Source organism: Myxine glutinosa, chromosome 8 (assembly GCF_964187855.1).
Source record: "Myxine glutinosa chromosome 8, kmMyxGlut1.1, whole genome shotgun sequence".
NCBI classification, from domain to species: Eukaryota; Metazoa; Chordata; class Myxini; order Myxiniformes; family Myxinidae; genus Myxine; species Myxine glutinosa.
Genome location: NC_136268.1, coordinates 121,824,934 through 121,846,437, shown reverse-complemented (window position 1 = coordinate 121,846,437; position 21,504 = coordinate 121,824,934). Strand labels below are relative to the sequence as shown.

The following is a 21,504-nucleotide window of genomic DNA, read 5'->3' as shown; positions in this document are numbered from 1 at the left end:
TGCCGACGCTGACTGGGGCCCCCAGCTCCCGTGTGCAGCTCACGGCCGTTCAGGGCATGTAGCTTGAAGGTCCGCACGAACGACGATCCAGCTCGGATGAATTGCAGCACAGGAAAGACGAACCAGCACGTCGGACAGCCAGGTTCAAGATGATTGTCGGGAGAGAGCTCGAATGATGATGGGCACGGATCTTTATCGGGTGTAATGTTCTTCAAGAAGGTTCCACGGCCTCCCATTGGCCGAGGTTGGTCACGTGCGGTCATTCAGCGCTGCCTCCAGCTGGGAAGGTTTTTTCCTCCTTCCCTCTCTCATTCGGGGAGGTTTTACAACCCCCCATTGGTCGCCTGCCGGTAACGTGTCCACGACCCCCAATTGGTCGCTCGCTGGTGACATAGGCTCGACCTGATTGGTCACCTGCTGGTTACATGGCCTGTTCTTTTAACCACGCCTCCCTGCACTTGAAAACGTCTTCCCTCAACCACACGGAGGTTTGAAATCCTGCCTAACTCAACGCATATTGGCGTGGATTACTAAACATTGGGAGGGGAGCTAATCTTTACATTTAATAAGAAATGACTACTCCAGGCTACATGTTGTCGTGCAATTAACTATAGGGGGTTTGCCTTTCTTGCAAAACCGCAACAATATATATATATATATATATATATATATATATATATATATATATATATATATATATATATATATATATATATATATATATATATATACACTGTTGGCCATAAAGATGGAATATTTTTTTTTCAACAAATTTTCATAGCATCATTATTTCAATCTAAATTACCATTGGCATTTATGGTGCATATAACCACTTTTCTTTATTATTCTGTCTCTTACGCACATTTGACAGTGATTTTTATGAATTATCAGTCCTAATCGGTTGGTGTCTTGAGCGTAAAACGACAATGACGACAATAGACAGTAAATTAAGGATCATGACACATTTCTTTTTAATCTCTGTCAGTTTTCCAGATAACATTTTTTGGGGTGATTTCATGGATCAATTTGCATCACAGTAGAGTCCTTGTTGTTACTCAGTCACTAATAGCGGGTATGTCCACCCCTGGCACGAATCGGGGCGTGCAGACGTCGTGGCATGCTGTCCACTAGCTTGTTGACGATGTCAACAGGCATAGCATCCCATTCTTCCCTCAGAGCGTCGGCCAACTCCTGCAAAGTTTGAGGAATAACATCTCTGTCGTTGATGCATCCCATGCATGCTCTATGGGGTTCATATCCGGCGAGCAAGCTGGCCATGGCAACTGCTCCACGCCCTCTGCCTCAAGGAATTCCCTTACTGCAGCGGCCCTGTGCGGTCTAGCGTTGTCGTCCTGCAGTCGGAAATTGTGTCCATACACTCGTCTTGCATGTGGAAGGCAGTGGTACTCCAAGATATCCCGGTACACGACGGTGTTGACGTTTCCGTCTGGAACCACCATTGGCGTTTTCCCTCCATAATGGATGCCGGCCCATATCATCACTGAGCCGCCACCACCTTGAGTCGTCTCGTGGATGCAGTCATCACGAAGGTTCTCCCCGGGTAATCGACGAACTCGTTGTCTCCCATCTGTACGGTCAAGGATGTAGCGGCTCTCGTCCGTGAAGACAACATGTCGCCAGTGTCCAGGATGAAGCCTTCTGTGCTCCCTAGCCCAGCGAAGACGAGCAACTCTGTGGCGAACAGCCAGGCGTGGACATTTAGTCAACCGTCGTGCTGGGTAACCATGTTGGAGCAATCTCCGATTAACGGTTGACCGGGAAACGTGGATCCCATGATGTCTCCTCCACAAGCGACGAAGACGACTCGTCGGCATTTTCTGGTTTCTGTGGCAGAGATTCAACAGTTGGCGATCATCTCGTCTCGTGGTTAATCTTGGATGTCCTGGAGGTTTCCGCGGCCACACATTCCCCGCCTCACGTTGACGTTTCAGGATCTTACAGACTGTACTCTGTGATATCCCGACGACATCTGCGATATCACTCTGTTTGTAGCCCTCCTGCCGCAGTGCTACCACTCTCTCGCGTATTGCTGGTTCCGTTGGACCAGGCATAGCCCAGGGAACGTCTCTACCGATTTTTCTTGCAAACGGTACAAGGAACTCGAAAAAAAACCAGCCTCGTTTAACACAGTGTTGAATCAGGGAAAGGGACAGAATATCACATGCATGGGCTTTTATAGTCCCTAACAAAAAAAATTATTACATAATACACATTTTTTCAATGTTATCATATCACCTGTGTAATGGGGAAACGTTATGTAATCACTCAATTACCCTTTTGTTTACACGTAAACTGTCAAATACCAAAGAAACTGTGGAATCATGTCAAAAATATTTTATTCCATCTTTATGGCCAACAGTGTATATATAAATACACAAACACTAATACACACCTGCACACACATACACACACACCGCTTTCTGTTTATGTATTCACTCATAATATGGAGGGATCTATGTTTTAATTGCTATAGTTTGGAGAAATGAATGAATGAACATAATGACACAGAACTATTCATTCATAACAATACTATAACTCACAGTTGCATACATGTCACTCTCCCTATTAGGGCCTGATGGAAGAGACAGTACGCTACTCTGAGACACTGAAAAGGGCTGCTATTTATACAAAGAAGGTAAGTTATTAAAAAATTGGATCACATATTTAAATGTGTGGAAATCACATTGCCCTTGCCAATTGTGTTCCTTTGTAAAGATACACAATAAGTAAATCTCTTTCAAGCTCATACAATGATTCTGATCCTTTAATAATCCTCCCAATTTCAATTGATTTTTTAATGCAAGAGTTATCATTTTGAGGACGACGAAATGATGAAAGGGTTAAAAGTTAAATGAATTTGTAATTATCAATTTAATTTTGCCTACAATTAATTTTCCTTGTTAACAATGGCAATCTTTACTATTTTCTTTCATTAGCCTGTGGAGAAAAATGTGCCACAAGCTCTTTATGGGCAATTCAATGCAATAGTGGACATGAATCAAACAAAAATGAATATCATTATTGACAACAATAAATGGGTGTAATCGACACAGTGAATTATGAAAGCAAATCAAAAACTTTTTTTATTACTCCTGGCTCATATTCTATCACTTATATCTTATCATGGTATCCCAGTTGTCAGACTAACAAGATAACAAGAAGACGTCATGCGGAGCACGCTACTTGCAAAATCCGCCCCCCACCGACAAGAAAAAAAAATTCCATTCACACAGCAAATTGTCAATTTCATCAAGATTAAAATTGACAATCTTAATCAAAGCTCGGGTCAACAAGAAGAAAAGTGGATTTTTCATATGAAAAATGATTTTGTAAGGTTGTCCTTTGACCTTTTGACCTCAAAAATATTTAGTTTTCCTATTTAGTGACTCAATGTGCAAATGCTGTTCAATTTTCAAGTCAATCGGATGAAAATTGAGGATTTCAAAAACTTGGCCTATGTTGACCTCAAAAATAGTTGGTCGTTGAATTCAGTGACCATATATGTAAATCCTCTTCGAATTTCAAGTCAATCAAATGAAAATTAGTGATTTTAGAAATTCAGCCAATGTTGACCTTTGGGTCTATGTTCACCTAAAATATAATTTGTGGTTGAATTCAGTGACCAGATATGCAAGTCATCTTCAAATTTCAAATCAATTGGATGAAAATTGAGGATTTTAGAAATCTGGCTGATGTTGACCTTTTGGCCAATGTTGACCTTTTGGCCAATGTTGACCTCAAAAATATTTGGTGGTTGAATTCATTGACCATATATGCAAGTTCTCTTCAAATTTCAAGTCAATCGGCTGAAAATTGAGGATTTTACAAATTTGGCCTATGTTGACCTTTTGGCCTATGTTGACCTCAAATATACTTGGTGGTTGAATTCAGTGACCAGATATGCAAGTCCTCTTCAAATTTCAAGTCAATCAGATGAAAATTGAGGATTTTAGAAATTTGGTAAAGTTGGTGACCTTTGGCCTATGTTGACCTTTTGACCCCAAAAACAATAAGATTCTCAATTGGGACGACCTATACAACTTGGTGAAGTTTCGTGACGATCGGTTTCGAATTGTGACCTGTAGGCCGGTGACAAACAAACAGACAGAACCACAAACGCAACCGACCAATATACTTGAAAAATCTTCGATTTTGGAAGTAATAAAGGCCCGAAAGGGCAATAATACAACGTCTTCCTTGACCCTTTTATTTTGAATTGATTCCCCTAAACCCATTGTCTTTACGAAACACATGAATGAACATAAATTAACAAGTATTCTGAGTATTGCGCTGCAATACATGTCCCCTACCGTAGGGGACTCCGGTGTACACGCCTCGCCTCGTTGATAAGTGTTCAATCCAAAACTATAAACCATTCTTTAGCTGATATGGGCGAATTTTAAAGCGTCATTACAAAGAAAACCGAGTTGTTCCACCAGTTGATGCTGGTTTTCAAACTTGATCCGAGTGATGCCGAGACACGTGTGTAAAAAATGTTGTTGAAATCAGCCAATATTTGGTGGAGTTATCGCACGGAAACCAAAGTGTGACAGACGAACCTCATTAAATATGCAAATTTATGCACGGTTGAATGTGGGCGCGGATGATGTGAGACCGGGTTATCCTGACCGGGTTATCCTGACCGGGTTATCCGTGGACCGTAGAAGCTAGGTTACTTCTGACGCATACTGTATATACTGCGAAGAGGGCAGAGTATCAGATACATATTTAAAGAAGTATTCACGCAGATTATACGCACAGAAGCACATGGTAAAGTGACACTCCAACCTCCCTCGATGTATTGTTGATTTATTGGTAAACTATGTGAATTCCACGTATTCTTGCCTGATATGAAGAATTGTGTTAATGGGAAAAAAATTCAGTAAAAGCGTTTATGACTTGATGCTTATTCTAGGAAAGCATTTTAAAGAACAGTCCACGATTACAGCATATTGTACACAAGGAATATTAACAGCTTTGACTTACCGCACTCCAAATTATAGTCCGGAAAACTGTTGGGGAAATTACCAAAGTTCAAAGTGCCATAACTTTGTCAAAAATGATCGAAACGTCGTGAAGTTCGAACTTGATCTGTAACTTATCATGAGGAAACCATGTACCAAGTTTGAAATCATCAGCATTAAGAGTGTAGAAAAAAAGTCCGGAAAGCTGTTCTTTGCGTGACGGACTGACGGGCCGACAGACTGACAGGCGGAGGGACGGAGTGCAAACCTATAGTCCCCTACGGTGTACACCGGTAGGGGACTAATAAGGAGGTTGTAAGCATTATGGCCAGGATTCACACTAGAATTATTTTTTTTACACGTTACCATAATTGTTATTAGTCCACACAGACCTTAACATTGTTTAATGTCTAATGATTATGTTGGTATGATTCTACATGCTGCCCTGTCTTCCAGCAACCATTGAAATTGGTTGAAAATTCCCTTAGTCAGTGCAGTATACTGTTTATTCTACCAAGTGAGCGCCAGGGGTATTACCCCTATGTTTAATGATTGTCTTGACAGTTCTCTAAGCGATATTAAAGGCCTGCAAAATATTTTTATATCCATCCCCTAATCTGTGCTTTTCCACAACTTTATCCCAGAGGTCGTTTCAAAGCTCCTTGGTGCTCATCATTGATTATTTGCTGTGAAATGCACTACCCAGCAGAGGAAACCTACAGGAACAGCTGATTTTATTCTGCAATAATCAAAATCACTACAAATTAACACAGGTGGAGAAATCATCAGAATGACTACAATTTAACACAGGTGGAGGCCAATTAACTTGTTTGATGGCCGGATGCCCTTCCTGCCACCAACCCTGTTAGTCACCTCTTGCGACACACATGGAAATGCCAATGAACTGGTACTCAATTTTCCGACCTCGGCAGGATGACAGGTTGAGTCAACCCTCCTGGCGTTAATTCAGTGATCGACCGGGATTCACACCCAGTATCCTCGGATCCCAAGCCAGCACCCTAACTGCTAAGCCAACACCAGGTAAATAAAGGTGGAAAAGTCTGATTTAATGCAATTGAATTCCAAGCTATAAGGCAACAAAAGGTGAAAAAAATGAAAGGGGGTGTAGACTTTCTGTAGGTACTGCATGCTATACTGCACCATATCTGTTGCTTTGGCCAATCGGTAGACACCATAAATGTCATTGCTGGGTCTCCCTCTGCCGGGCACTTGTGGGTGGATGTTAAATATCCCACCATGTCCTTCATGAAGAAGAGGTGAACTTTTGCCGGCACCCTGAACAAATTCCAAATTCCTGCCCGAAATATTACTGGGAAGGCAATGGCAAACCACCCAGTACAACCCTTGCCAAGAAACTGCTTCGGCAGCATCGACGCTGTGTAAAAGAGTATGGTACATCGGAATCTGATAAGATGAAGGTTTGTTTTGTGGCACAGAAATACCACACAACCCTCAAGGGACATGCTCTATAAAATGCTTTATCCAGTGTATACCCATTATGAAGGAATAATGGAAGCGGGTGCATTCAAGCTGATAAATCATCGTATCTGACATTTGACTGCTTGTTTACTCAAAACTTTTCCCCATCAGTGCAACATCTGTCGTCTTCCAGCTTACCTCTCTGTGCAGCTGCTGGAGGCAGAAGAAGAAACCACAACGGAGATTACAAACCAAAGGGTACAGAGAAAGTAGTTTACTTTTCTTTCTTGTTTTGATTCAGAAGTCAGTAAAGTTTGTGTTCAACAATTACCTGAAGTGATTAGAAAACAAAGCAAAGTATAAACATGCACAATTTCTGAATATTGATACCAAATAGTGATATTATGCAATTGCCAACAAGAAAGAAAAAAAAGTTTGAAAAAAACAAAATACAGTATACTCGTACAAGAAAATGCAGCACTGGGAAATATGACAGAGTAGATGGCATTCATAGAATACTTACCCCGCACAGTCAACTAAGAGTATTTGTTTACTTATGAGATCAGGCAAACTTCTGGTTTTTTTCTTTCTTTGATATAATATGGCTGCCAGACCACGTGAGCGATGACGTCATACATTTATATTAATAATAATAATAATAATAATACATTTATTTTGTATAGCGCTTTTCAAGAAACCCAAAGACGCTTTGACATAGTACGTAAAACAAAGACAAAAAAGACAAAAATACATAATTAAATAACCAAACAGAAAGGAAGGAGGAGAAGAGACGGTCAGGGGTTGAATGCGGTGTTGAACAGGTGGGTCTTGAGTGATGATTTGAATGTGGTGAGTGAGGAGGAGTCTCTGATGGTTTGAGGTAGTGAGTTCCAGAGTGTGGGAGCGGCGATGGAGAAGGCCCTATCCCCCCAGGATCTGAGTTTGGTCCGGATGGGGGGGGGGGCAGGGGGGGTGGACAGGAGGTTGGCACAAGCAGAGCGGAGGGTGCGGGTGGGAGCGTGTCTGGAGAGGAGGTCAGTCAGGTAGGATGGGGCCAGGTTATGGAGAGCTTTGTAGGTCAGGGGGAGGATTTTGTACTGGATTCTCTGGGAGATGGGGAGCCAGTGGAGCTTGTGAAGGACGGGGGTGATGTGATCCCGGGCCCGGGAGTGGGTGAGTAGACGGGCAGCGGAGTTCTGAATGTATTGAAGTTTATTGATGATATTTGAGGGTGAACCATAGAGGAGGCTGTTGCAGTAGTCCAGATAGGAAGTGATGAAGGCGTGGATGAGGGTTTCTGCAGCTGTGGAGGAGAGGGATGGACGGAGACGGGCAATGTTTTTCAGATGAAAGAAGGCTGTCTTGGTGATCTGTTTGGTGATGTGTGTTTGTCGAAGGAGAGGGTTTGGTCAAAGATGATGCCAAGATTCCGGATGTGAGGGGAGGTGGATACTGGGATACCGTCGATGTTGAGGGTGAAGTTGTGGGTGGATTTGGTGAGCGTTTTTGGTCCAATAATGATTATTTCGGATTTATCACAGTTTAGTTTAAGGAAGTTGATTTGAAGCCAGGATTTTATTTCAGTGATGTAGTTTGTCAGGATAGAGTGGGTGACGGTGGAAATTGACTTGGTGGAAATGAAAAGCTGGATGTCATCGGCAAAGCAGTGGAATTGGAGACCATGACGACGGATTAAGTGAACAAGGGGGAACAGGTACAGGATGAAGAGGAGGGGACCGAGAACTGAACCTTAGGGGACACCTTGGGGGAGGGTAGCGGTGGGGAATTTGCAGTTATTGTCTGCATTCTTGCAGACAACATTCTCTCTCTAATTGTTGCATTGATCACACTCAAATAAATTTCAAACTGATAGTACGAAGCGTTGTACTTATCGAATGATAACGTCATAATTAAGGCACCAATGACATCATCATAAACGACACTTATTCCTAAAGCGGGGTTTGTTACAATGAACCACATTAAAAAAAAAAATTCCCATGGGGCAGTTTCGGAGATATCGAGCCGCAACGTTTTTCGGTTGTTCCAATTGTTTTTTTTTTATGATGCAGTACTTCATGAATTTCCACAGGACAACAGGGTGCCACAAAGGTTGGACATGTTAGAGATGTGCACAGAGGACGGGCAAACAATACTGGCACTATCCAGGAAGACCTGTCATAAGCAGCAGGATTCAAATGGGTGTACGGAACAAGTAAGTTTGGCGATTAGAAAGGTAATGTGCAGTAAAATAGATCGCAAGCCTATTAAATTAGTCTGCACAAACTGTCAAAGATGTGTGTGTATATACACACCAACAACAACAACAACAACATGCATTTTAAGGCCATTTTCCCTGCCAGAGCGGGGGTTAGCCTTGTGGTCCCCATGACAATCTTCTCCATTTTGCCCTATTTTCTGCATCTCTCCTTGTTAACCCCCTTGCCCGCATTTCTTCTTCCACCATCTTCAGCCAAGTCTTTCTCGGTCTTCCCCGTCCTCTACTTCCTTCTACATTCATTTCCATCACTCTTCTCAACCAGTCACTTTCATCCTTCCTCAACACATGACCAAACCTTCTCAACCTGCTCCTCTTCACAGCATCAATCACAGGCTCTATTCCTATCATCTTTCGCAATTCATCATTTGTCTTCCTCTCTCTCAACGATACTCCGCACATCCACCGAACCATTCGCATTTCCACCCTTTGTTGCTGCTCTACGTTCATTACCCATGTCTCGCTCCCATATATCATAACACTTCTCACACATGCAGCATACACCTTTCCCTTCAGCTTCAACGACACTCCCCTCCTCATCAGCACGCCACTCAGTACCCGAAACGTTTTCCATGCACAACTCACTCTTGCAACCGTTGCCGAGTCTGATCCACCTTCTCCATTCAGCATGTCTCCGAGGTAGCAAAATGTTTTCACACCTTCCAGCTTCACGCCGTCTCCAAGATCCAACTCAACATTTCCTCCATCTGCATCTCCCTCTGTACACACCTTACATTTGAATGTAGCTGCCACACTGGTTAATGACCCTCTCAGACCACTACATTTTTGATGAACCCACTCAGCGCACATTGTACATTGAATGGAGTTCACTCCGACACCCTTCCTGCACACAGCACATGGCCACTTCCCAGTTCTTTCCACCTCACCACATGCTTTACCACTTGCCATCACCTTCGTCTTTCCTATATTCACCTTCAGACCTTTTGTCTCCATACATTCCTTCCACTTGTTCATCTTTTCCTTCAGTCCATCCATACTTTCCGCAATCAACACCAGATCATGTGCATACAACTCCCACGGTAAACCCTCCTTTACGTTCTGAGCCAGCACCTCCATCACAGCTACAAATACAGTCACGTGAAAAAGTAAGTACACCCCATGTAAAGTTTTGACTTTTTCAACATATTTCAACATACAGCTATTTGATCTTCATTTCAACAATATTGATAGATAAAGGTGACATAATATAACAAATATCATGAAACATTTACATAATATAACAAAGCCTGGCGTTGGCTTAGCGGTCAGGGTGCCGGCTTGGGATCCTAGGATCCTGGGTTTGAATCCCGGTCGATCGCTGAATTAACGCCAGGGGGGTTGACTCAGCCTGTCATCCTTCCGAGGTCGGCAAATTGAGTACCAGCTTGCTGGGATGAATGATCACGGTGTGTACCCCGATTCAGAATAGGCACACTGTATCCCTGCGCATCGTAAGAGCGTGACCAAGGGTTGGCGTCAGGAAGGGCATTCGGCAATAAAAACATTGCCTCAAACAGGGAACCATGATTGTCATGGGGACCGCAAGGCTAACCCCCGCTCTAGTGGGGAAAATGGCCTTAAAACGATCATTCATATTTCATTCATTTACATTTTGTAGTCCATTGTATAATTTAAATGAACATAAATGCAAATTTCGCATGTGGAAAAAGTAAGTACACCCATACATTTATCACTACTTCAAATACCGAAAATTAGACTCATGTGCACCAGCTCAGGTGCAAATGATTAGAACATCGTTAAAGAGGATCTTGGAGGAACCTGTCTTATTTAAACCTCAGGTTTAAATTTAAACCGTCCCCATCACCCCTCCCCTCCAAAACTTCCCCATCACCCCTCCCCTAAAAATCTACCCCCTTGCCCCTCCCCTCCAAATCTTCCCCATCACCCATCTCTTTCAAATCTTCCCCCTTGCCCCTCCCCTCCAAATCTTCCCCATCACCCATCCCTTTCAAATCTCCCCCCTTGCCCCTTCCCTCCTAAACTCCCCCCACACCCCTCCCCTCCGAGACTCTCCCTCGCTCCTCCCCTCCCCTCTCACCCCTCCTCCTCAAAGCGTCCTCCCCGCTTCTTCCCCCTTCCAACTTTCACCTTCATCTCCCCCAACCTTCTGCCTCGCTCTTCCCCCTCCTCAAAATAACACCTCACTGTGCCTCACCCAATCACCATCAAACCTTTTGTCCACCCCATTATTCCCTTTCTCCAAGCTATTCTGAAATCTCTGACACCTTCAACAGCTCTCCCTACCACTTCCTCCTCTTCCACATCTTACCCTACCCCTCCCCCCCCCCCCCCTGTTCTGTATCCAATGCTCCCCCTTCCTCTTCATTAACGGTATGGACCTCAAACATCCGGGGCCTTCGTTCAAACTTGACTGATCTCTCCGTACAGGTTGCTTCTGACAAACCAGACGTGATCTGCTTAACAGAAACTTTCCTCCTTCATGATGTCTCTGATTCCTTGGTATCTCTCCCAGGTTACTCCCTCCTCCGGTATGATAGACCTGAGCCTCGTCCTGGAGGGGGGGGGGGGGGGGGGTTGCTATCTTTATAAAAAACTCTCTTCCTCACTCGCCCTGCACTGCCCTCTCTCCACCTCACCCCCAGGAATACCTTTGGCTATGGCTTCCCCTTCGCTCCCACCTTTTGTTCATATGTGTGTTGTACCGTCCACCAAACAGTGATGACTCCATCTACATCTCGCTGTCTGATAACATGGACCAACTTCTATCTACCCATCCCAACTCTCTCTTCCTCATATGTGGTGATTTCAATTGTTACCATGCCAGTTGGCTGGGTGTGGGTACCTCTCTCACCAGCCATGGCTCCACAGCAAAGGACCTCTGCGACTCACTGGGACTTCCACAATCTGTCAATTTCCCGACCCGGATCTCAGTCAACGGAGCATCTTCTCTTCTGGACTTGGTTATGACTAACTTCCCTGAAAATGTCTGCTGCTCTTCTTCTGCTCCGTTCGGCTCATCTGATCATGTGCTTGTTAAAGTGGACATCTCTTTGACCATTCTCAGAGAGCCTCCTCAGTGTCGACGAGTCTGGCATTTCACTCAGGCCACCTGGGCACGAGTGGCACTGTCTTCAAGCAGCCATCAATCATCTGGACTGGTCTCCCATCTCTACTGCCTCTGACATCAACTCATCCTGGGAATTCTTCAAAAGTAAATTGCTCTCTCTCATGCACAGATTTATCCCATCTCGTCTTCAGTCGTCATACCCTTCCTCCCGTCCATGGTACACGGAATCTTGTGGTGAGGCTGTTGCCCAGAAACAACTTGCTTTCGTCTCCTGGAAAGCAAATCCAACGGAAGGAAATCTCATTTCCTTTCACAAAGCCCAAAACAAGTGTGTGTCCACCCTCAAGAGAGCCCGTGGGACCACGGGTCCTAAAATCCTGTTCTTCCGCTCTTTCACTCCCTCTCTCTGTTCTCTTCACCCTCTCTTTTGCTCAAGGTCATCTGCCATCTGCTTGGAAATCAGCCAACATCACCGCTTTGCACAAAAAAGGTGCAAAAACAGATCCTAGCAACTGCAGACCAATCAGCCTTCTCCCAATTATCAGCAAAGTCATGGAATCCATCATTGCTTCAGATATGAAATCTTTCCTCTTCTCCAATGGCTTGGTCTCTGATCATCAATTTGGTTTCAGACCTGGTCACTCTACTCTGGACAAGTGGACATGCTGCTTCTGCTTTCTCAACAATGGATGGAGGTCCTCAATGCCAAACAGGAAATTAGAGCTGTCTCCCTTGACATATCACGTGCCTTCGATACGGTCTGGCACCCCGCTCTGCTCACCAAACTCTCCTCCTTTGGTATCCATGGAAATCTCCACGCATGGCTGGCGGACGTCCTCTCTAGTCATGGTCAACATGTGGCCCTGAATGGGTTTCTCTCATCTCCTCTTCCTGTTCAGGCTGGAGTTCCCCAAGGCAGTGTTCTGGGCCCTGTGCTTTTTCTGGTCTTCATCAATGATCTCTCTGACTCTCTTGAAAATCCTCTCTATCTCTTTGCTGATCACTCTACTCTCTGTCGCTCCATTCCTCATCCCTCAGATCGGCAGTCTGCAGCCTCCTCACTCTCTGCAGACCTGGCCAAAATGACAGACTGGGCAAACAAGTGGAGCATGTCTTTCAATCCTGACAAATCTCACACTCTTACGATGTCTCTCCGAAAAGACCGACTGCACAACCCTCCCATCCACTTTCTAAATAATCCTCTCCAAGAAGTTCTGTCACTCAAGCTTTTGGGTCTCACTATCTGCCATGATCTTTCCTGAGAAAACCACATTTCAAATCTGGCCTCCAAAGCCAGTGGCCGACTGGGCACCCTCCGTCGTGCGAAGTCCTTCCTTGGCACACCTGAGCTCCTCACCACATACAAGGCTTTCATCCGCAGCTCAATGGAATACTGCTCTCCCCTGTGGGCTGGTGCTCCTGCCTCACACCTAGCTCGTCTTCACGCTGTTGAAACCAAAGCGTTCAGAATCATTGGAATCTCCCGCGATGAAGCTAACTCCAAGGGCCTTTCACTCACTCACCGCATGCAGGTTGGTTGTCTTTCCGTCTTCTACCGACTCCTCTCTGGCCTTGCCCCCCCCCCAGCTGTCTCTGGGCTCTGTCCCCCAAATATTCCTACAGGTCGCACAAGATCTGCCTGCAACCCTCTTGTGGTTAAACTACCAAAATCAAAACTCTCTGCTCACCTTCACTCCTTCATTCCTCTTTTCTCCCGCCTCTGGAAGAAACTCCCTCACTCTCTTCAATCCCACTCCACCCTCCAGGTCTTTAAAACAGCTGTTCACCACCATCTCTTATCTTCCCCCATTCAAAACCTTGATCTTTTCTACCCCCGCTAATTTCACCCCAAATCCACTTTTTTGAAATACCAACTTCTGTCCTGGAAGTCCTTGGTGTCCTTGTGTTTTATACTTCTCCCACACTCCTCCCGCCCCCCCCCCCTTCCCACACCTCCTCCCCCCAAGCCCTCTCCCTCCCACACATCTCTCTGCTCTCAAATGTTATGTTTGTGTGCTTCCCCATCTCTCCCCATCTTGTCTTCCGCTCCCTCTTTTCATATATTTTGTTTGTCTGGTTGATTTGTTTGTGAAATAAATGTTAGCTCTTTCACGAGCCTCGATTCAGAATACAAAAAAAATAAAAAATAAAATTTTTTGTTTAGTTTGGTTTGCTATTTGTTGTTCAAGTGTGCGGCGTCACCATGCCTAGATCAAAAGAGCTATCTGAGGCCTTCAGAAAGAAGGTTATAGATGCCTACGAGTCTGGGAGGGGATGTAAAAAGATCTCCAAACAATTTGAAATCAATCATTCGACTGTCCGGAAGATCACCGACAAGTGGAGAAGATTCCAAACAACTGCCAACTTGTTCAGGCCAGGCCGCCCCAGCAAGTTCAGCCCGACAGCAGACCGCAAGATGCTGAAAGAAGTCTCCAATAACCCCCAGAATGTCATCACGGGACCTGCAGGTAGCTCTGGCCACTGTTGATGTCAAAGTGCATGAGTCTACCATTAGAAAGAGGCTGCACAAATTTGATCGCCATGGGAGGTGTGCTAGGAGGAAACCTTTGCTGTCCAGAAAGAACATCAGGGCAAGACTAAAGTTTGCCAATGAACACCGAGGCAAAGACCAGCACTTCTGGAACAATGTGCTCTGGACAGATGAGTCAAAGGAAGAGCTATTTGGCCACAAGAACCTGATACTAACTGTAAAGCATGATGGTGGAAATGTTATGGTTTGGGGAAGCTTTGCTGCATCAAGGCCTGGGCAGCTCACCATCATAGAATCCACTATGAATTCTTCATTGTACCAGAGGGTGCTTGAGGATAATGTGAGGCCATCTGTCGGAAAGTTGAAGCTCAACCGAAGGTGGACCTTGCAACATGACAATGCCCCTAAACATACCAGTAAATCCACCAAGGAATGGCTGAAAATAAAGAAATGGAGGGTTCTGGAGCGGCCAAGTCAAAGCCCGGATCTAAATCCCTTCGAGATGTTGTGAGGGGATTTGGAACGAACTGTGCATGCAAGAAAGCCCTCAAACATCGCACAGCTGAAAGAATTCTGCATGGAGGAGTGGGCAACAATTTCTCCCAGTCGATGTCAGAGACTGGTAGACAGTTATAAGAAACGCCTACTTGAGGTTGTTTCTGCCAAAGGGGGGAAATACCACCTATTAGAGCCAAGGGTGTACTTACGTTTTCCACATGCGAAATTTGCATTTATGTTTATTTAAATTATAGAATGGACTACAAAATGAAAATGTTTCATGACATTTGTTATATTATATCACCTTTATCCATCAATATTGTTGAAATGAAGATCAAATAGCTGAATGTTGAAATATTAGTCAGGTTCACCATGTTTTTTCGTTCAAAATCATGGTAGATTAGCAAACCTATACATTTTTGGAAACGTTATTACATGGAAAATCTGAAAATCAATGTTTACATTTGCCAATTCCTACCAATTCGATTCGACCAATTCGACCAATCGACCAATTCCATTCGACCAATTCGACCAATCGCTTCGATCGACCATTCGACCATTCGACTGATTCGATTCGATTCATCGAATTCGATTCATCGAATTCGATTCGATCGACCATTCGACCAATTCGATTTGCCAATCAATTTGACCGACCTTTGCTTGTGTGGAACGGACTGTGAAAACGATGCGGACTATATTGTCGGATACGACACACAGGACAGTGATGACGAACTCTAAATGGCATATTCTGTAATCGTGTATGTTTGATGCCATTGACTGCCTGTGTATATTTTGTCATTGACTGCCTGTGTAGATGTGAAGTTATACTGACTGCATGTGTATATATGATTTTGCTGACTGCCTGTGTATGTTTGGTGATATGAATTATTGTGACACATTTTGATGTTATTAACTGCCTGTACAAAATGAAAACATGTATTTGATTATGCAACTTATCGCGAATATAAAGACAGTATTTTGCAATTCAAAACCTTTGATTCGTGTCTTACCATTCCCCATAGCACTAATTTGATACTTTCATTGGATTCCTTGTCCCTGAAAATCTAGGTTTAGTATATTTTAAAAAGTTTTTAGGGTAATTAGAGGCAGAAATAGAACAAAATATGTATTTTACAGTGGCCATTTTGAAAATCCAAAATGGCCACCATACAGGTATCTCTCCAAATGTAAACATTGATTTTTAGTTTCCTTATGCTATAACCTTTCCAAAAATGTATAGGTTTGCTAATCTACCATGATTTTGAACGAAATATAATTTATTGACATCGTGAACCTGACTATATGTTGAAAAAGTCAAAACTTTATATGGGGTGTACTTACTTTTTCACGTGACTGTCGTCGTGGACTTAGTACCGACCCCTGATGCACTCCCACCTTCACCTCAAACTCACCACTGTTCCCGTCCTTCTTCCTTACAGCTGTGCGCGCTCTTTTGTACATTGCCATCACGACTCTGATCAACCATTCCTCCACTCCAAACTTCCTCAATGCCCATGTCAATATTTCGGTGGAACCCTATCGAATGCTTTCTCCAGATCAACAAACCCAAGAAACAACTTCTTCCCTCTTCTCCATGTACTTCTCCTGCAACTGCCTCACAATAGAGAGCGCATCTGTCGTTCCTCTTCCTGGCATGAATCCAAACTGCATTTCGTCGATCTTCACCTTCTTCCTTATCATCCTCTCCAACACCCTTTCCAATACCTTCATTCCATGCTCCAATAACTTTATCGCTCGGTACGAGCCACACTCCAGAGTGTCACCTTTCCCCTTGTGTAGAGGGACGAGGGTACTCAGTTCCCAATCCACTGGAATGCGGCCTTCTTTCACCACCAGATTACAGATCTGTCATTCTCTTCACACCCCAACTTCCTGCTGCCTTCAACATATCTCCCACAACTCCCGTCGGCCCTCCCGCTTTTCTACTCTTCATTGTTTTTATCGCTTCCTCAACTTCCTTCTCAGTTGTCTTCTCTGCCGGTCCTAAAACTGGGTTACTCTCTATGTTGCCATCCCATTCATTCTCTGTATTCAACAGCATTTCCATATATCTTTTCCATCTTCCTTTAATTCCATCTGGGTCCACAACGATTTGTCCCACTTCATCCTTCAAGCAACTCACCCCCCATCACATCACACACCTCTTTCGCTATCTGCTTTGCAATCCTGAATACCGCTCTCTGACCCTCTTCCGAATCCAAGCTTTCTCCGAACATTTTCCTGCATGCCTCCTGCGCCTTTGCTACCTCTTTCTTTGCAGCCTTCTAACTTTCATGCTCTGCTTTTTCTGCTCCCGTACCCTTCGCCTTCTGCCACTCCTTGAATTTCTTCCTCTTCTCGTCAATCCTCTTTCCAACTTCCTCATCCCACCACCATGTTTCCGAGTGCCTCGGTGGTCCTTTTGTCCATCCACATACCTCACCAACGGCTCCCAACAGACTATCTTTCATTGACATCCAACCACGTTCAAGCTCAACCACATCATCCTCTACCCTACTCAGCCTCTCTTTTAATGCCTCCCTTACTGTCACCTCTTTCAACCTCCACACCTTCATTCTCGGTTGGTACTTCACCCGCCGAGCTCTCCTCGCACCTTTCACGCTTATGTCGCAGACAACCAAGTGGTGCTGTGAAACAGCCTCCTCCCCCGGGATCACCTTTGTGTTCCGGAGGTGCCCCCTATCTCACCTACACACCATCAGGTCGTCAACGGTTGTCGTCGACCCACCTGACGTGTATGCAACAAGCATATTATTCTCTTTCTGGAACGGAGTATGACAAATCAACAAATCATCTCCATCAGCAAACTCCAAAATCCTTTCACCTTCTCCATTTCTCACACCATATCCGTAACCCCCATGAACTCCCTCAAAACCATCCATACTCCTTCCCACATGTCCATTTCGGTCTCCTCCTACCACAACAACTTCCTCATCTTTCACGTTTTCCATCAGCTTCTCTATCGCACACCAGAACTTGTCCTTCTCTTCATCGCTCCGACCAACCTGCGGAGCATATCCCGAGATGACGTACCCCAAGAGCTTTCCAATCATCATTTTCACCATCATCAACCTATCACTCACTCTAGTCACACTCACCACACTGTCTACAAACTCCTCAGAAAACAGGACACCATCACCATTCACGCCCTCCGGGCACCCTTGCCACACACACTTGTATTTCTGTCCCTGCCTACCCTTCACCATTCTCACACCACTTCCCTTCCATCTCGTCTCTTGCACACAACATATGTCCACTCTTCTTCTGATCAATACTTCCACCACTTCTCCTGATCTCCCTGTCATTGTCCCTACATTCCATGTCCCAAACCTCAGAAACCGATCTCCACTTCGGGCTGCACCCTGCCCATATGTAGTTGTAATTGTCATGGTTCTCTCTTTGAGGCAATGTTTTTATGGCCGGATGCCCTTCCTGACGCCAACCCTCTTCGTCGCCTCTTACGACATGCAGGGATACGGTGTACCTATTCTAACCAGGGTACACACCGGGATGTGTGTATATATATATATATATATTATGCAAAATCTGGGACACCCACACGCACCACTAATGATGTATTCATCCAGGCAATCCAACAGTTGTATCAGGAATACAACTCATTTTAGAGACTTCAGAATCTTATCCTGACTTGACATCCATTTTGCAGGCCACACACATTGAAGAAGGGTACTGCAATGATGGCACATCTGATGTGGCATCTTCACTTGGCCATCTTGCTGGTGCTGACAGTGGGAACCTGGACAAAGCTCTGGCTTCATTATGCAAAGGTAAGTTGCTATCAGGAATGAATCCACCCATTTGAGCTTGGGTAACTACAGTCTCTTAAAAAAAAATCTGCACCACTACATCCATCATAAGTCCTCTTCGACATCTTGTGTAGCATTTGTCCCATGCCATTTGTCAACACTTTCGCCTTGGTGAAGCCCCACAATTTTGTCTAGGATCATTACATCTGGACTAAGTGGGGGCCACGGAAGAGAAGCTGGTGATGTTGGTGATCAGTGTCAATCCATCGTTGAGGGATCGTTTCATTGAGATGGTTCCAAACATGCAACGCTAAAATGCGCGAGTGTGCCATCTTGTTGAAACCAGACACCTTCAGCTCTTCTCAGTAACAAGTCATTGTACCAGCAAGTGTCTTAACATATGTGCTCGTAAGCTATACCGTTTACTGGTCCATCCAAAAAAGAAAATAGGGATCCAAATAGGGATCCTCGATTCAGTATACAAAACAAAAAAAAAAAAAAAGGAGGGAGGTCAGAGAAATTTAGGTGGGAGAAAAATAGGTGGGAGAAATTTAGCAGGGGTAAAGCAACTTTCAGGCCACACTGCACAGTGCTATTTCTGGCCCAAACCATTACTTTATGAAAATATTGTGGATGGCAGGATAGCTCAGAGAGATACCATACTTTCCTTCGAGATATCCAATCTGGGTTCAATTTCCAGCTTGCATAAAAACTAAATTACGAGGCTTATCTTTTTAACTACCTTAACACCGTTCCTCTAGTCTAGTCTATACAAACAAGTCTCATTTTCTTGCAACTCAGCAATTGTCTTTTTGTGATTAATGTCTTAATGTTGTATACAAAATGTCGATGTTATATACAAAAAAAACAAAAAACACAAAAAAAACCTCAGACAGTTTAAACGGCTGCGTATTACACCCTGTGACTTTCAATGACTTTGAACCTTTCCATTATACTCATGTGAGTACATCACTGCCCCCATGTCCTCCAAACATTCTCTTTTCCATGCACACAACAATAATATATTTAAGAGTCTATGAAAACATTTTTGAATGGCAGGTTTGTTTGTTTGTTTATAGTCAAAACAAATGCATGATCAACTGATAAATGGCAATTGGGTTGTCATACAGTAATACCGCTTAGCGCTCAGGATGTGTTCTTGGAGAAGAGAGTGCGAATTGAAATTGTACACTGAAAAGGGGTTTCCATATACCATTGTTTATATCGAGATGTGTTGTTATTTCTTATGCACGAGCAGTATACCAGGGCTTTATTGTGGTATTGATAATAGCGCTAATAGTACAGATGGTAAACATATTATTATAAAAAAAATTTTTTTTAAACCCCCGAAGGTGGCATGGGGCATTATGGTTTTGGGTTGTCCGTCCGTCCGTTCCTCTTCTAGTTTCTTGGGCTCGGTTGTGTGTCCTCTGGTTCCTCTGGTATCCTCAAAGATAAGTTTCTCCTGATCGTTTTTGTTGAATTTATACTGTTTATTTTGCTGTGTATGTGTTTATTTTGCTTCTAGTTCAATCTTGTTTTAAAATTCGTGCAAATTTGCGAGCATTAGATTAGAACTACCCAGTACCCTCGTTAGCCGTTAACGAACCGGAACTGCAGTAGCTAAACCTAGTTTTTCTCAGCAACCACATATCCGATTGAGATGAAACTTTCAGTGTTAATTCAGATGATAATTCACATCATAGGTCACGTGGTATGGCAGCCGTCTTGGATTAAATGCAAATAATTTAAAAAATATTTCTCAGAAACTGCTGAATGGAAAAAATTGAAACTTAGACCCATACTCTTCAAAGGGCAAGGTACGTATAGGCCTTAGGCTTCATGCCTCACTTTCAGGCTGCTTCGGACAAATTAGCCCAGGTTTATTCATACAGTCGTATCATTTTCATAACAATAATAATAATGTTAACAATAAAATCGTAAATATAATCGTAACACTGAAATCCCTTTGTCGTGACTGTAAAGTTACTGGATTGAAGCGGTGTATGTATGGTTCATTGTTGAGTCGAAACATATAGAATAAATCAGTGTCTCAATGCAATGTCTTCACTTGGTGACAGACAGCTTATAAGAGACTTACAGTACAGGTACTTCAAAAACAATGTAATGCTTACATTATTTGGTAACTGATATCCCCACCAAGGTCATACTATCCTCTTCAACTATAGTATCAAACAAGCCCGGCTATGCCGATGTTAGACTTTCAGTCGTTTTAATTTTATGGAACTCATGCGTATGTGACTATGTGCATGTGTTTGTCGGAAATATAACCATCTGGTGGTGTGTGCTAAAATTTGTGGTGTCCCAGAAGAAAGTACAATTGTGGAAATGTCACCACTTTAAATTGCTCACCAAAGTTGAGCCAATACTCGTATTAATTAACTGAAAAACATGCAAATTGGCATCGGTAATATTCATAATCATCGTTACAATTACAATGCACAAGCACAATTACACCAAAATTAACATTCCACTATATTCATGGCACTTCCAACGAACTTTCATCTCATTAAACAGCTCTCAACAATTGATGTACTTGGACATCCATAATCAACCTTATATTATTGGAGAAGCACAAAATACTTTGTTTGCAGATATCGGCTCCAATCGATGTGGATGTTACAACCTCCATGCTGTCCTCACTCAACGTCGATCTTCACCCAACAGCGTTTGCTATTCTGCATGGATCCTAAAGCCAAAAGGTAACTTGAAAGTATACTCGGGAGTTAAGAATAAATCACAGCTGGAAACAATCAATGCAAATTTCAAACACTAACATTGCTGGAGCTGATAAATGAGAAGTAGTTGGCTAAACCTGATATTGCGCTCCTAAACGAATGTCTTTTTGCCAAAACAGAACATACCTTGACAAACTTTTGGAAGTCTTTCACATGTTGTTACTTTTGATACAAACCTGAGAGACTGAGACACAGCAAATAACTCTTGTTGAGTTTAAG

At 43.6% G+C, this 21,504-nt stretch overlaps 1 protein-coding gene across 1 annotated transcript in view; it reads left to right on the top strand.

Moving 5' to 3' along the window:
• The window catches only part of LOC144893328 (ubiquitin carboxyl-terminal hydrolase 14-like), a 159,650-nt gene that overhangs the window by 137,884 nt on the left and 262 nt on the right, over positions 1–21,504 (top strand). Inside the window, exons 9-13 of the mRNA XM_078783720.1 lie at positions 2,591–2,656; positions 6,597–6,683; positions 8,515–8,637; positions 18,427–18,547; positions 21,142–21,249. Coding sequence (XP_078639846.1) covers positions 2,591–2,656; positions 6,597–6,683; positions 8,515–8,637; positions 18,427–18,547; positions 21,142–21,249 — 505 coding nt within the window. The remainder of the gene's footprint in view (positions 1–2,590; positions 2,657–6,596; positions 6,684–8,514; positions 8,638–18,426; positions 18,548–21,141; positions 21,250–21,504) is intronic.